Source organism: Phacochoerus africanus, chromosome 1 (genome assembly GCF_016906955.1).
Source record: "Phacochoerus africanus isolate WHEZ1 chromosome 1, ROS_Pafr_v1, whole genome shotgun sequence".
Classification (NCBI taxonomy): Eukaryota; Metazoa; Chordata; class Mammalia; order Artiodactyla; family Suidae; genus Phacochoerus; species Phacochoerus africanus.
In genome coordinates this window covers 52,523,086-52,540,150 of record NC_062544.1, presented here as the reverse complement: position 1 = coordinate 52,540,150, position 17,065 = coordinate 52,523,086, and the positions used below count along the sequence as shown (strand labels likewise).

General features: G+C 38.5%; 1 protein-coding gene across 1 annotated transcript in view; it reads left to right on the top strand.

Moving 5' to 3' along the window:
- Nucleotides 1–17,065, top strand: part of CCDC152 (coiled-coil domain containing 152) — a 64,454-nt gene that overhangs the window by 35,147 nt on the left and 12,242 nt on the right. The window contains exons 3-4 of the mRNA XM_047766328.1: nt 2,975–3,039; nt 6,353–6,455. Of these exons, the coding sequence (XP_047622284.1) occupies nt 2,975–3,039; nt 6,353–6,455 (168 nt within the window). The remainder of the gene's footprint in view (nt 1–2,974; nt 3,040–6,352; nt 6,456–17,065) is intronic.

Sequence of the window (17,065 nt, the reverse complement as noted above, 5' to 3'; positions counted from 1 at the left end):
AAATATAGAACTAATATATGATCCAGCAGTCCCACTCCTGGGCATGTATCTAAACAAAATTTTCACTCAAAAAGATAGATGCATCCCTAGCACTATCACAATAGCCAAGACATGGAAACAACCCAAATGTCCATCAACAGATGAAAAGATTAAGAAAATATGGTATGTATATACATATGTGATGGAATACTACACATCCATAAAAAGGACAAAATAATGCGATTTGCAGCAACATGGATGGAACTAGAGATTCTCATGCTAAGTGAAGTAAGTCAGAAAAAGACATATATCATATGATGTCACTTATATGGTGATATGTGATAAAATACAGTACAAATGGTTCTGTATCTAAAAAATAGACACAGATCATGGACTTGGAGAGCAGACTTCTGTTTGCTGTGGGGAGTAGGGAGAGAAAGAGTTTGGGGTGGTAGATGCAAACTATTACATTCAAAACAGATGGGTAATGGGGTCATACTTGTACAGCACAGGGAACTGTGTATAGTCTCTTGGGTTAGGACATGATGGAAGATAGTATGAAAAAAAAAAAAAAAAGAATGGGAGTTCCCATCATGGCCCAGCAGAAATGAATCTGACTAGTATCCATGAGGATGCAGGGTCAATCCCTGGCTTCACTCAGTAGGTAAAGGATCTGCCATTGCCATGAGCCGTGGTCTGGGTTACAGATGTGGCTCGGATCTGGTATTGCTGTGACTGTGGTATAGGCCAGCGGCTATAGCTCCGATTTGACTCCTAGTTTGGGAATCTCCATATGCCATGGGTGTGGCCCTAAAAAGGCCAAAAAAAAGAAAAAATAAAAACATGTGTGTGTATATATATGGCTTGGTCACTTCACTGTATTAGCAGAATTTGAAGGAATATTGTAAATAAACTATAATAAAAATTTTAAAACAAAAATTATGATAGGTATGAAATAGGACAAATTAACTATGCAAAATCATATTAATTTTTTCATTATTTAAGTTTTACATGAAAAGGCATTATATAAATACAACTCAATAATGTTGCTGAAAAATAAAATCTCCCTTTCTTTTTAGGTTAGATATCCAGCTTAGGGTATCACTTATGTTCTCTTTTGACAGTAGTTTTGTTTCCCTCACCCATTCTGCAATAGAAAGCATACTAATCCTCAAATATAGATCAACCCAACCACACACTTATTTTATTTACAAAACTACAGCTAATAAAGGCTATTGGTGAAAAATCTCATATTAGATACTCATTAATTTACAACTCCCAGTTTCACCAATATACTTACTTTATCCTGGCTTTTCAAATTTTCACTCTTTAAGCCCATAATTTTAAATATTTATCTTTCAGCCCACTTTACTTTCTACTTCACAGGGGAAAAGATGAAAGCTGTCAGACATAAACTACCTCATTTCTTGTCATCTACCACCCCTTCTTCCCACTGCACCTCCTCCAGAGTATTCATAACCAGATATATCCTTACTTCCTTCCTCCTTAGCTTAGAAAAAAGAAAATCATTCTTCCTATCCAAAGTTAACTTCTCCCCTTAGGTTTATCTCTCATCTCTCTTCACCTCTCTATTCTGGGATGTTCTATCTTCAACTTGCCCCTTTCCTTTCATTTCTCTTTCTATTGGCCATTCCTCTCAGCATTTAAACAGTTCAGATGTCTTCCATCTTTTAAACAAACAAGAAGACAAAGTTTCCTTAACTTTGGGTTTATTCCTTTCACTTACCTTCACTCTTTCCTTTTACAATCAAATCTCAAGGAAGATCTGCAATCAGTATCTCCATTTCCTCACCCTCACCTAGACCTCAACTTATTATAAGTGGGTATCTCCCAGGGTTCTCAGATTCAAAGTTCTTTCAGTTGATCTTTTTATTGCATTTATTGCCATCGATTACAACCCTCTTAACCTCTTTTCATAGTAACATCCTTTCCTGCATCTCTTCATACTTCTTAGTCTCTTTTATAGGACAGACTTCTTTTGGCCACTTCTGAATGTTCCTCAACCTGTTAGAAATGTTCTCCTGGATATCTCAAATGTTTCAAATTTAGCATGATAAAGATCTATATTCACCACTTCATCCCTACCCTTTTACTTTTCCCCAAACTGATGAACATCTTTCAACTATGGAGATGAGAAACCTAGAAGGCAAAGTTTCCTCTCTCTATTTTGCCTCTATTATCCAGCCAATCACTAAGTCTCATGGCAATTCTATCCTCTAAATAGTTAGCTTTATTTTCCTTTTGTCTTCTACTGCCCTGGCCTAACCTAGTCCTCTACTAGTTGATCTATCATTACTTACATTGCTCTAGGAGCAAAACCCTCCCATTCATCCTCTACATTGTAGGATAATCTTTGCAACATGTAACTAATAATTTCACCTCACTGTTCAAAATCTTTGGTGACTTTATAACTTATAAAATGAAATTCAAAATAATTCATATAGAATATGTCTACCTCCATTAGGATATATCCCCAGCTCCTTTAATACATTCTCTTCACAATATACACTCCAACAATACTGTACTTGAATTTTAATTTTTCTAAATATGCTACATTCATTCAAGTGTAAAGTCTTCTGTGCTGTTTTCAGTATCTGTATGCACCTCTCTAACTTACCATGTAAGTCTCAACTCAAGTGGATCCTCTTCTATAAACCCTTTCCTGACTTTAAGCTGATCTAAGTTTTTCCTTCCAAGCTCCCCACCACTTTCAGCCACACTTCTATTACAGAACAATGATCATAGCATATCATAACTAAACACGTCTTTCCTGCCACTAGGCTCTAAATTTTTTGAAGAGCCATTATTTTTTTATTTCAGCATTTCCAATGTCATGCACAGAGCCTGATGTGTAAGCAGATACCATATTCATGTGTTGAGCACATATATGAATGAAAACTTTTTATGTTAAACATATTTCCAGTTAATTGAAAAGTGCTATATATTAGGATGCTCTTTGATGATTTTTACACAGGTGAAAATGAACAACTAAAAAGAAATTCTGATCTTATGAAAGAAAAGTTAAAATCTCATGAACAGGTGAGTTTATGTGTCTTTATATTCAATCAAATCCCTGTGGAGAATTTTTCTCCTCAAATTAGAAAAAGATAGCTTTTTCATTAATAAAGACATCCAAAATTTTTAAGGTAAATATATACAGAGGATGCCATAATTTTTAGTAAATAGAATTTGTTTAAAAAATACAACTTTTGAGGACCCTGGGCTTTTTTACAGACTATAAAGCAATAATATATCATGTGTAATACTTTTTCTAACAAAAAGGGATGCAACTACTTTGCCATATGTTTTTAATCATGTTAATAGAGTTTTTACTCTACAGTATACTATATTAATTAGCACTTTAAAAATTTTTTATGATAAAGTAAATGTCTTCAATCTTTATGATTTGAGTAATCTACAGCAATTTTACTGCACCATCCAAATGAAGAGAGCATTTTATGTGGATCATCAAATAATTTTTTTCCCAAGAGCCAACATACTCTGTTACTTTTTCTTTTCTCCTATAAGAACAGCATAGTGATGGCAATTATAGACCATAAAATACAGTGCCTAGAACATAAAACGTGCTTCACAAATGTAAGTTCCCACCACTCTGCTCTTTGGGAAGCTTATTATGCTAGTTTTTTCTCATTTCCCAAGAGTCAATAGGTCAAACTCAGGCAGACCTAAGATTTCTAAAACTCAATTTGGATCTATATCCAGCTTAGAACTTCAACTTAAAGGATCATCTCTAAATTCAATCTGATTCTTGAGGAGCCCCTAAAGAAACACAAGCTAATTCTGTAACCCTACCACAGGCTTCTGGGTAATACTTAGGAGTTATGAATGGCACCTGATTGTGCTTTCATAAAATTTAGCTTCTCATCACCAAATTTGAGATAATTTAAATATCTCTGACTTATGTCTCATCCCTTATTTTTTCATTTCTTTATCTGTTTCCTTTATTTTCCCATCCTTTTTATATCTTGCCTCTAAAGCTCAACAATAGATGGTGAAGTCAGGGTGTACCTGGAACAGAGAGAAAGGGGGAAATTGTTGCCTCCTTTCTCTTCTAAAATGCCAAGCTATAGAATACTGCTTTGACTAGAATAGCATACCAACTTTCAGAGAGATGGAAATTAAAGAGAAAACACCAAAATCCGAGATTCTGATGTTCTTAATTAACTGCTGTAGAAAGCAAACTAAAAATTTCATCAATCTAATGAAAATTCTCTAGTACAAAATCTCCAGGCACATCCAAAACATATGGAGAACCATTCCTGAGAAATTCATTTAAGAGTTACTTAAAGGCCCTATTTATGGGACTGAGAGAAGTTTTGTAACTTTTATACAAAGAATTCCTAAGTTTTATAAAAACAAAAATATAACCAGAGGCTATCCCTTGGAATTTAAAGTTCCCAGAAGGCAACTGAAAAGAAAGCAACTAAAAATAACTTGTGGGACTTTGTACCCTTAGAAAGAAGAAAGGATTGGACTCCTTGGGGCTGGAACAGGCTAAACTGGGGGGAGAAGAACCTAGTGATATACAGCCTTCCCAGCCTATACCTTTAGGCTTCGTGCCTCAACGCTGGAGTGATAATCCTGGATCTTACCAAATTCATGGAAACATTTCAGGTGGCAAAGTCAATGCAAAATGATACGTATATTTGTCTCTTGTGGTTTCCCAGTGCAGCAACTTCTCAGTGAATCCATTTAAGTCAGGAGTAATTTATGAAAGCCACTCTGTAGTTGCCCATCTAGAAAGCTAGATACATGCATAAGAAAAATAGAAATTTATGAGAGTCACACCTTTAGTCACCTGCTCAACTTTAATCAAAGGCGATGGTTGGATATGTTCAGCCATTCCTATAAGTTGCCTGGCAGAATAAGTAGCAGAAGTAGAAATCCTGACCCCTTGAATTTATGATCATCTGGAGGAATGTACCTTTATTTTAAATTATAGGTGCTTAAGCCAGTAGACCTTGACTTTTTTAACCTCCTCAATACTTGAATATACTGACTATCTATTAAAAGCTGTGAACCCTCTCTGAGAAAAATGCTCAAAGAAGTGCTTACTCACGTGTGTGTGTGTGTGTAATTTCACATACAATTTCAGGAAGTTAATGGACCCTCAACAACTTATTCACTGGGTCTAGGAAGAACCTCTGACTTAAGTAATTCTTATTGATACTCTCATTAACTGACTATATATATATATATATATCAAGAGATATATATACTAGGAATTAGGAGTAAAAACAAAGTCCCTGCTTTTACGGTGTTTAAAAGATTTTCTGGGCCTCTTGCCTTCATCACTGTCTCTTTCTTACTATCCTACTTCATTTTTATTCTTCCTGTTTTCCTTTTCTCCTGCCTACATCTTAGGCCTGTGAGTGGTTTCTCTATATAGAAACATACCTCTGGAAAAACTGTAAATTTTTTCTTTGGGGGATTTCTCTTTCAACACCTCTCTCAATTCTTCTCTCCATATTAGCATAATAAATCACTTCTATGATTCAACAACCTAAGAAATTAATCTCAGAAGGCTATTCAGTGCTTCTCAAATTCCAAATCCATCCTTCTTTAGCCTCCTCATAAAGCTAACCCTTACCATAGGTAATGCTTAACCTCTTTCTGGGAATTAGGGATGTTTACATAATTTTCAATAACAGAAATTCAGCCCACTTTCAAAAGGATTCATCCTAAATTAGGGTAAGTTCACTGGCTCTCAAACAGTGCCTAGAGTTGGCTCTAAAGTATAGCTTTGGCTCTTTTTTTTCGAGGGGGGTGACATATCTTAATGCTGTTGTGGCATTTATTCATACGATTAAACAAAATATTTTAGGCATCTATGATATGGTGATGAGTATTCAGGAGGCAAAGATAAAAAAATTTGAATCATTGAATCTACATGTTCACTGTCTACTTGGACCAGAAATTGGTCTTTCTCAAAGCTGATCAAACCATAAACAATATCTTTCCCTTCTAGATATGATTACATGTCAAAAATTAACATAGGGAGTACCCTTCATGGCTCAGCAGTTAACAAACCTGAATAGGATCCATGAGGATGTGGGTTCGATCCCTGGCCTCACTCAGTGGGTTAAGGATCTAGCGTTGCCATGAGCTGTGGTGTAGGTCGCAAACGTGGCTCGGATCCCACGTTGCTGTGGCTGTGGTATAGGCCTGCAGCTCTGATTCAGCTCCTAGCTTGGGAACTTCCATATGCCTCAGGTGCAGCCCTAAAAAGCAAAAAAAAAAAAATTAATATACAGTTTGAGGATTTCATCTGTCTAATTAGTCAAAAGTTGTGTACACATATTTAAGAATTAATATATATTTTAATATTTAGGAATATAAGAATAATATTGCCAAACTTATGAATGAAATGAAAATCAAAGAAGAGGGACATAAGATAGAAATAACAAAACTTTATCAGGATATGCAGAAAAAAGGTAAGTTTTTTTATTTTTAATTTACCGAACTCTAAGATATTACAAAATAATTTACATGCATATCTAAACTTTTTTCAGTAATTGCAAGTGTTCTTGAATAAACATTGCCTCAACACATTTGAATTTAGGTTTCGTACCTTTCTATACATTTAGTGATATAAATTACATTTATAAATTGGATTCATGGAGTTTGCACTTAACATTATTTAATATAAAATAGTTAATATTCTTATAAAATTAATATAAAATGTATAGTTAATAACTTTCATATTTTTATACTCAGCATATTGAATATAATTTCACAAATGAAATTGTCTTCCTTAAATAAAGTAGGTCTCATAAACTTATGTTGACAGTTTAATGCTTTTGTTTCCTAAAGGCAATTAAAAACTTTCTTAATGAGTCTAGATGCAAAAATTACTTGAAGTGGATGCTAGATCTAGATGTAAACCTACATCTATAAAACAGCTAGAAGAAAGCGTAGAAGATAATCCTTGTGACCTTAAGCTAGCCACAATTTCTTAGGGAAAAGCAAAAAGAACAAACAATAAAGGAAAATTTTTCAATTGAACTTCATCAAAGTTATTAACTTCTGTTCTTCATTTTCAGTGTAAAGAAAATAAAAAGATAGGTCACAGGCTGGGAGGTAATTCATAACATTATGTAAATAATAGCTCATAAAGGACTTCCATCCAAAATCTATAAAGAACTCTTATAGCTCAATAATAAGTCAAATAACCCATTGAGGAAATGGGCAAATATTTGAACACCCCTCCAGAGATACACAGGTGAAAAATAAGTACATGAAAATATGTTCAACATAAATTGGTTAGTAGGGAAATTCAAATTAAAGCCACAATGAGATACCACTTTGCACCTTTTAGAACTGCTAGAATCTTTTAAAACTATCCATACCAAGTGTTGATGAGGATGTGGAATAACTCAAACTCTCATACATTACCAGTGGGACTATATAATTATACAGCCACTATAGAAAAGAGTTTTGGAATTTGCGGGGTGGGGGGTGTCCTCTGAGAAAGAAATGCCTAGACATAATCAGATATTCAAGAGGTTTGTTAAGGAAAACATTTGTGAGGGTAGGTAGGAGGAGAACTGGGGAGACTGAGTGAGCCATTGGTCTGTGGCACAGGTCTAATCTCTGTGAAGAAGAAAGGAAGGTGTGTTGGGGAGAAGTCTTAGACTGTGACACATTGATAAGAAATTTTGAGCAAAGTTGAGCCAAAGTTGCCCATCAACTGGCTTCTGCAACTCTCAGAAACAACCCTGCCTTAGTATCCCTGCCAATTTCAGTCATTATCTGGGAGCAGTTCCTGGGAATCATGACTTGGCACAAACATGGTCATGAAGACATTAAGTCAATTAGTTCCCTGAAGTTGGAGGTCTGAAAGATGCATTTTCATGGCCACAACAATCCATTCCTTATCCTACACATACCTACTTTTCCATATGACTCAGGTAGCAGGTTCTCCATGGTTCCTGTGAACATTTCTTCCATAGAAGAGGGACCGCTGAAGTGTTCTATCTCCTTGGGACCTGTGTATTTCCAACCATCAGGTTCTAGACCAAAAACTAGGTTTAAACTAGGTTTCTGGTTTAGAACCAAGCAAAGAATAGTTTCTTTAATTGGGGCGTGTACACTCAGCCTATTATAACATTCTTAATTTTTTTTTGGTATTAGTTGTTAAACAGCATTGGCTGCTTATCTATTACCTAACCATACAACACTTGAAAATTAAGCTCCCTTTGGCTGCTCCCTTTGGCTGCTCATAATGACTTTCCTGGTCATTATGATAAGTCTGGCCTCCTGGCTTTTGGCAGTTAAGCACCATCATCTGGCTTCTTTTGTAGTGGGGGAGGGGACACCAACCCCATAGATAGTAATGAGCCCAGCTTGATAACCACCACTCTGGCAGCCCTGGTTTGCAGATTTGAACATCTTGGTGGTGGTCTTGGTTAATAGTGTGTTTTCTGGGCCCTCCTAAGGAACATAATCTTCTGGTGAGTTTTCTTGCCTCACATAAAATATCCACTCAAGCTTTGCAACTTTCAAGAGCCTCCTCATGCCTTCTCTACTATCTGCCTGTGTATAATCACTTTCCCCACTTACCACCCCCAGGATTACCCACACAAGTTATGCTGGGCTTTAATCTTAATCATTGACCTAGCAGCCAAAAGAGGAGGTGGGACAGATTATGTGAGGACCCTCTACAGCATCTTTCACCACAGGTTAAGGGCTACTCTTACTAGGACAAAGTAGCTCACCCCTGAAAATTCTGAGAATTTAGGGGAGTGGTCAAAGCTGGCATCCTCACAGGCATTTATTCAGATGTTCCTGCCCTATTTTTCAGGATATTAGGTGTTCCCAGCCAAGGCCCTGATTTAGCATAGCAGACCTGTTTCTCGGCTAAGCGTTTCAACATCTCCCGATGTTCAATGATTAGATTTTCTATTGCTCTGGTAAGAGACTATTTGCAAACTACCAAAAAGCCCCTCTGGCTCTCACACCTATTCTTTAAATCTCAAGTTAAGGAATTTAGTGGTTTTCTATGTATGGGAAGATGCAAGGGTCTGGGCTGACTGAAATCATCCGTTTGATGTGCACCTCAGCTATCTGGGGCCAGTATCCTGTGTTTTCACATCCTGAGTTTCCTCAGGGCTCACCAGCTCAGAGGTGGCTGCACTGATGACTATTACATCCTTTGTTTACTGATATGGTAGACAATACTTTATTTCTCACTGCACTTGTATGTTTTTTGCAGCTTTATTCATGATGACCCCAATCTGGAATCAAGCAAATCCATTAACTGGTGAAGGAATAAACAAATTATGATACATTCATAAGAGTAGTAAATCAGTCAGCAATAGAAACAAACTGACACACAAACAGTGTGATTATTTCAAAAGGATTATACTAAATAATAGAAACCAGATCCAAAAGGCCACATACTGTTTGATTCTGATCATATGGCATTCAAGAAAAAGGAAAATTAGAGTTTAAAAATTAAATAAATAATTGCTCCAAAAGGGTAATTACTGCAAAAGGGCCCAAGTGCTCTTTTTAAGATGATGAAAAAATTCCATTTCTTGCTTGTGGTTATGGTTAGGTGATTGTATATGTTTCTCAAAACTCCTCAAATGGAATTTTAATCCCATAAGGTCATATTCACCTGAGTAAACATGACTTTAAAAATAAAACAACCGGAGTTCCCGTCATGGCTCTGGGGTTAACAACTCCGACTAGGAACCATGAAGTTGCGGGTTCGATCCCTGGCATCACTCAGTGGGTGAAGGATCTGGCATTGCCGTGAGCTGTGGTGTGGGTTGCAGATGCGGCCCAGATCCCACGTTGCTGTGGCTGTGGTGTAGGCCGGCATCTACAGCTCCGACTGGACCCCTTGCCTGGGAACCTCCGTATGCCACAGGAGCGGCCCTAGAAAAGGCAAAAAGACAAAAAATAAAAAAAAATTAAAAATAAATAAATAAAACAACCTAAGAGTCCATTGTGGCTCAGCAGGTTTATAACCCAGCATAGTGTCTATGAGGATGCAGGTTTGATCCCTGGCCTCACTCAGTGGGTTAAGGATCCAGTGTTGTGGCAGAGGTCACAGATGCAGCTCAGATCCCATGTTGCTGTGGCTGTGGTGTAGACCAGAAGCTGCAGCTCCAATTCAACCCCTAGCCTGGGAAATTCCATATGCCATTGGTATAGCACTAAAAAGAAGAAAGAAATAAAACAATCTAAACAAGGTCAACTGTAAAAACTTTTAAATAAATATAGACCCAATTATGATCCACGTAATGGTATTATCAAACATAGAATTTATAATTACTATGATTAATATAATCGAGTTATAGGACTCTATGGGGATTTCTGATGAAAAATGAAAAGCATAATAAACATATGAAAATGTGAAGGCTAAAGACACAATTACTGAAAACTGTAAAGAATTCCCATTGTGGTTCAGTTGGTAGTGTCTGTGAGGAAGCAGGTTCAATCCCTGGCCTTGCTCAGTGGTTTAAGGATCCAGTGTTGCTGCAAGCTGCAGCAAAGGTCACAGATGCAGCTGGGATCCTGCATTATTGTTGCTGTGGCTGTGGTGTAGGCTGGCAGCTGCAGCTCCAATTCAACTCCTAGCCTGGGAACTTCTGTATGCCACAGGTGCAGCCCTAAAAAGAAAAAATAAAAGTTAGTGTATTGGTTTAATAACCAATTAGATATAATTAAAGACAAAATTAGTAATCTGGAAGATAGGTCAGAAGAAAATATCCAGCCCTTTTTCATGGGCCTACAAGAATATCTTATCTAGTATTTATAAAAGCTAAAGGAGGAATTTGGTGAGAAAAGAAGAAGATGTGAAACAAGATGCTTCTCTATATCAATAAGTTGTTCAATGACAACTACATGAACTGTAACATTAACTCATGCTCTACAAGGATATTTGGAAAATAACAGCTACTGGTTTGGTCAGCCAGAAGGCCATCATGTGTGAGGAGCAAAATTGCCTACCATCCCACATTGACCTCAGAACAAATAGGCTACTACTTTACCCCCACTTCTCAAATATTATGCAGATTTCTCTTGTGGCTAACTCTAACCTAGAACATAGAGAAAGAAATTCTAAGAATCATAGTTCTAATGTAATTAAGTTGACATAATACAAAGCCACAAAGAAAGGAAGAAAACAGGGAGTTAAGATGTTGTAAGATTATTATATCTTTAGAGTGGTAAATGTACTAGTTTCACCACATTCTAACAAGTCAGGTATACAAGTCATGGTTACAAGTCAAGTATCCATGTTTAATCACTAGGATAATCACTAAAGAAGAATAAAGAATGGAGTTCTCTTGTGGCACAGAGGGTTAAGGTCCCAGTATTGTCACTGCAGTGACTTGGGCTGCTGCTGTGGTATGGGTTCAATCCCTGGCCCAGGAACTTCCACATGTCACAAGCACAGCCAAAAAAAAAAAAAAGATGAAGAAGGAAAATAAAGGAATATTTATCAAGCTAATGACTATCAATGTAATAGGAGAGGGAAAAAAGAGAATAAAAACAGTCATGTGTAACACCATACACAAAAATAAACTCGAAATGGATTAAAGTCCTAAATATAAGACCAGATACTATAAACCTCGTAGAGGAAAACATAGGCCACTCTCTCACATAAATGACAGCAACATCTTCTCAGATCCACCCCTAGAGTAATGACAATAAAAACAAACAAATGGGACCTAATTAAACAAAAGTTTCTGCACAGCAAAGGAAACCCTAAACAAAACAAAAAGACAACCCACAGAATGGGAGAAAATATTTACAAATGAAGTGACTAACAAGGGATTAATCTCCAAAATTTATAAACACCTCTTGCAGCTCAATACCAAAAAAACATACCCCATCAAAAAATGGGCAGGGGAGGAGACAAGATGGTGGAAGAGTAGGGGGACACGCTCGCCCTCTGCCACAAACACACACAAAAAAAAACTCATCTATAGGATAAATGACTCGCACAGAACAGCAACCAATCGCTGGCAGAAGAACCTAAACTCCAATAATGGCAAGAAGTTCGTGACATTACTAGGTAAAACAAGAGAAAAGAGGAGAGTGACAGAAGGTGAATCCGAGCAGGACAGGAGCTCCCAAAAGGGAACTGTGGAGGAGAAAGGGATCCTGCACCCTGGAAAGTCACCTACTCGGGGGAAAAATCAAACGAACCAGAGGAATCTCCAGATGCAGAGAAGAGTGTAGCAGTAAGTTGGAGTTCTGAAAAGCAGATCGAGAACTGAACGGACTGTCTAAACTATGGGCACAGTCACCAAAAATTGAGACGCCTGGGTGGGGGCTGGGCACCGAGACCTCGGCTCCAGAGGTTAGTTCCCGGGAAAGGGCTGGGGGGCGGGGTGGAGCGGAGACTGCTTGGGAGGTCTAGAAACTGGTCTGTCAAGTTTGACGGGGCAGAGACTGCCTGGGAGACTAGAAAGCAAAGCTGTCGCAGGGGAAGGGAGCAATACTCTAAAGGTGAGGGAGTGGAAAGCCACATCAGAGGGAACCTGGGAGAAGAGCCTGGTCTGCGCCAGTGCTGGGGAGGGGAGGGAAGAAGGGGTGGGTCCCCATAGTGCAGCAAGCTTACCGGCCTGCTAGCTAGCAGAAAGCTGTGCTTCTCAGTGCATCCCCTCCCCCCACCCCTGCTACCCACTACGCACTCGCCAGACCTGGGGCTGCCTGCCATCCGGGAGGGTTGGCCTCAACAATTGCCTGAAGTCTACCACCACAGGGGCTGTCCCTGCACAGGCCTGCTTGCCCTTTGGAGGGGCTACACCCCCACAGAGCAGCACCAAACAGCATCAGCCCCCTAGAAAAGGCCTGCAGCCCAGAAAAGCTAGATCATGCCTAGCCAGGCCTTGAAAAGATCTGCCTAATTCTCGGACAGTCTTTCTGAGTTGGGCTGCCCTGGGGAGGAGCCTCTTGGGTTGGCAGTGGCCCAGCTAGGTGCCCAAGCCCTCAGGGGGAGCCAAGCTTTTGTGGATCAGCTGCACAGGACTGCCAGCTCCTGGCAGGACCCCCTGCACCTCAGAAAAGCTACAACAAGCCTGGCCAGGCCATGAAAGTATCTGCCTAATTCTCAGACAGCCTTTCTGAGTTGGGCTGCCCCAGGGAGGAGCCTTTTGGGTTGGCAGTGGCCCAGCTAGCTTCCCAAGCCCGCAGGGGGAGCCAAGCTCTCACGGATCAGCTGCATAGGACTGCCAGCTCCAGGCGGAACCCCTTGCAGCCCATAAAAGCTACAACAAGCCTGGCCGGGCCTTGAAAAGATCTGCCTAATTCTCGGACGGTCTTTCTGAGTCTGGCTGCCCTGTGAATGAGCCTCCTGGCTTCACAGCAGCCCAGATACCTGCTCCAGCCCTCAGGGGGTGCTGCACTCCTGAGGAACAGCTTCCCAACACCACCAACCCCCTGTAAGAACCCCACAGCCTAAAAACACCAGAGCAAGCTCTGCATGACCAAGTGAAATCTGCTACCATCGTGGTGTGGACCTCCCAGTCCTGTCTGCCCTCAGGAAGTCCTCCTTTGCTTCAAAGAGACCCTGTTAGCCCCATCAACACTCCAGAAAAGCCACACTGCCTCAAAAAACATTGACCAACAATGCCAGCCCTCAGGAAACATTCCACGGCAGTGACAAGGCAAACACTGCCCAGTCACAGAGAGTACAACTCCCTCAGGAAAAAGAAAACAACAAGCAAGATGAAGAAGCAGACAAACCACCCCCAGTCAAACCAACAGGAGAACTCACCCAAAACAGTCAACAATGAAACAGATCTCTGCAGTCTGACAGACCCGGAGTTCAAAAGAGAAATAGTGAAAATACTGAAGGAATTAAGAGAAGATATGAATAGTAATGCAGATACCCTCAGAAAGGAACTAGAAAATATGAGGAGGAGCCAAGAAAAACTAGAACATTCATTTGCAGAGATACAAACTGAACTAAGGGCAGTAAAAACCAGAATGAATAATGCAGAAGAACGAATCAGTGATATGGAAGATAGAATAATGGAAATCACCCAATCCGGTCAGCAGACAGAAAACCAAATCAAAAAACAGGAAAGCAATATAAGAGACCTATGGGATAATATAAAGTGGGTCAATCTATGCATAATAGGGATTCCGGAAGGAGTAGAAAAAGATAAGGGGATGGAAAATATATTTGAAGAAATTATTGCTGGAAACTTCCCAATCTAAAGGATACTGGGTTCAAGGTACAGGAAGCACAGAGGGCCCCAAACAAATTGAACCCAAATAGACCCACACCAAGACACATCATAATAAAAATGGCAAAAGTTAATGATAAAGAGAGGATCCTAAAGGCAGCAAGAGAAAAGCAGAATGTTACCTACAAGGGAACCCCCATAAGGTTATCAGCTGATTTCTCTACAGAAACACTACAGGCCAGGAGGGAATGGCAAGAGATATTTAAAGTGCTAAAAGGAAAAAATATGCAACCTAGAATACTCTATCCAGCAAGAATATCACTTAAAATAGAAGGAGAAATAAAATTTTTTTCCAACAAACAAAAACTAAAAGAATACAGCAACACAAAACCCAGGCTAAAAGAAATACTGAAAGGGCTTCTCTAAACCAAAAAGAAAGGAAGGAAAGGGAAGAAAAAAGAAAAAAAAAAGAGGAAGAAGTAGGACTGAGGAAACTGCAATCAGAGAGCAGTCACTCAAATAAGCCAGCATACAGATTTAATCATGAACATGCTTCAAACAAAATAAAATTAAAAAGAAAAAAAAAGAGTCATCAAAATCATAAAATGTGGGCAAGGGATGTTAGGAAATAAATAGACCCTTTTTGTTTGTTTGTATGTTTCTCTTCTTAATTTTAATATAGTAATGAAGCGTTTGAACCTACAGGACCATCAGGCTAAAAAACACAATTATGGGAAGGGGTTAGCATACTTAAAAAACAGAGCAACCACAAGCCAAAAGCAAATATTGCATTCGCAAAAAATGAAAAAAAAAAAAAAACCACTCAAGCAGATAGTAACAGGAGACCATCCAACCAAAAAAAAAAGAAAGAATGGAGAACCATAGAATCAACTGGAACACGAGGTTCAAAATGGCAATAAATAATCATCTATCAATTATCACCTTAAATGTCAATGGACTGAATGCTCCAATCAAAAGACACAGAGTGGCTGGGTGGATAAAAAGGCAAAAACCTTCAATATGCTGCCTACAAGAAACTCACCTTAGGACAAGAGATACATATAGATTGAAAGTGAAAGGGTGGGGAAAAATATTTCACGCCAATAGACATGACAGAAAAGCAGGAGTTGCAATGCTCGTATCAGACAAAATAGACTTTAAAACAAAAGACATAAAGAAAGACAAAGAAGGACACTACTTAATGATTAAGGGATCCATCCAAGGAGAGGATGTTACTATCGTCAACATATATGCCCCAAATACAGGAGCACCCAGATACATACAACAAATATTAACAGACATAAAGGGAGATATTGATGAGAATACAATCATAGTAGGAGACCTTAATACCCCCCTCACATCAATGGACAGATCCTCTAGACAGAAAACCAATAAAGCAACAGAGATCCTAAAGGAAACAATAGAAAAGTTAGACTTAACTGAAATCTTCAGGACACTACATCCAAAAAAAGCAGAATACACATTCTTCTCAAGTGCTCATGGAACATTCTCAAGAATCGACCACATATTGGGACACAAAGCTAACCTCAATAAATTTAGGAGCATAGAAATTATCTCAAGTATCTTCTCTGACCACAATGCCATGAAATTAGAAATCAACCATGGGAAAAGGAAGAGAAAAAAACCTACTGCATGGAGACTGAACAACATGCTACTAAAAAACCAATGGGTCAATGAGGAAATCAAGAAGGAAATTAAAAACTACCTTGAAACAAATGATAATGAAGACACAACCGCTCAAAACCTATGGGATGCTATGAAAGCAGTGCTCAGAGGGAAATTTATAGCAATACAGGCCATTCTCAAAAAAGAAGATAGATCCCAAATGGACAACTTAACCCTCCACCTAAATGAATTAGAAAAAGAAGAACAAAAAAGGCCTAAAGTCAGCAGAAGGAAGGAAATTATAAAGATCAAAGAAGAAATCAATAAAATAGAGACTCAAAATACAATAGAGAAAATTAATAAAACCAAGAGCTGGTTCTTTGAAAAGGTGAACAAAATTGACAAACCCCTGGCCAGACTCACTAAAAAGAGGAGAGAAAGAACCCAAATAACCAAAATTATAAATGAAAAAGGAGAAATCACAACGGATACTGCAGAAATACAAAAAACCATAAGAGAATACTATGAACAACTATATGGCAACAAGTTTGACAATCTGGAAGAAATGGACAATTTTCTAGAATCTTACAGCCTGCCAAAACTGAATCAAGTAGAAACAGACCAACTGAACAGACCGATCACTAGAAATGAAATTGAAAATGTCATAAAAACACTCCCTACAAATAAAAGTCCAGGACCAGATGGCTTCACAGGCGAATTCTATCAAACATATAAAGAGGAATTGGTGCCCATCCTCCTTAAACTCTTTCAAAAGGTTGAAGAAGAAGGAATACTCCCAAAGACATTCTATGATGCCACCATCACCCTCATTCCAAAACCAGACAGAGATACCACCAAAAAAGAAAACTATCGCCCAATATCATTGATGAATATAGATGCAAAAATTCTCACCAAAATCTTAGCCAACTGAATCCAACAACATACCAAAAAAATTATACACCATGACCAGGTAGGGTTCATCCCAGGTTCACAAGGATGGTTCAACATACACAAATCAATCAACATCATACACCACATTAACAAAAAAAAAAGTCAAAAATCATATGATCATCTCAATAGACGCAGAAAAAGCATTTGACAAAGTCCAACATCCATTCATGATCAAGACCCTCGCCAAAGTGGGTATAGAGGGAACATTCCTGAATATAATCAAAGCCATTTATGAGAAACCCACAGCAAATATAATCCTCAATGGGGAAAAACTGAAAGCCTTCTCACTCCAATCTGGAACAAGACAGGGATGC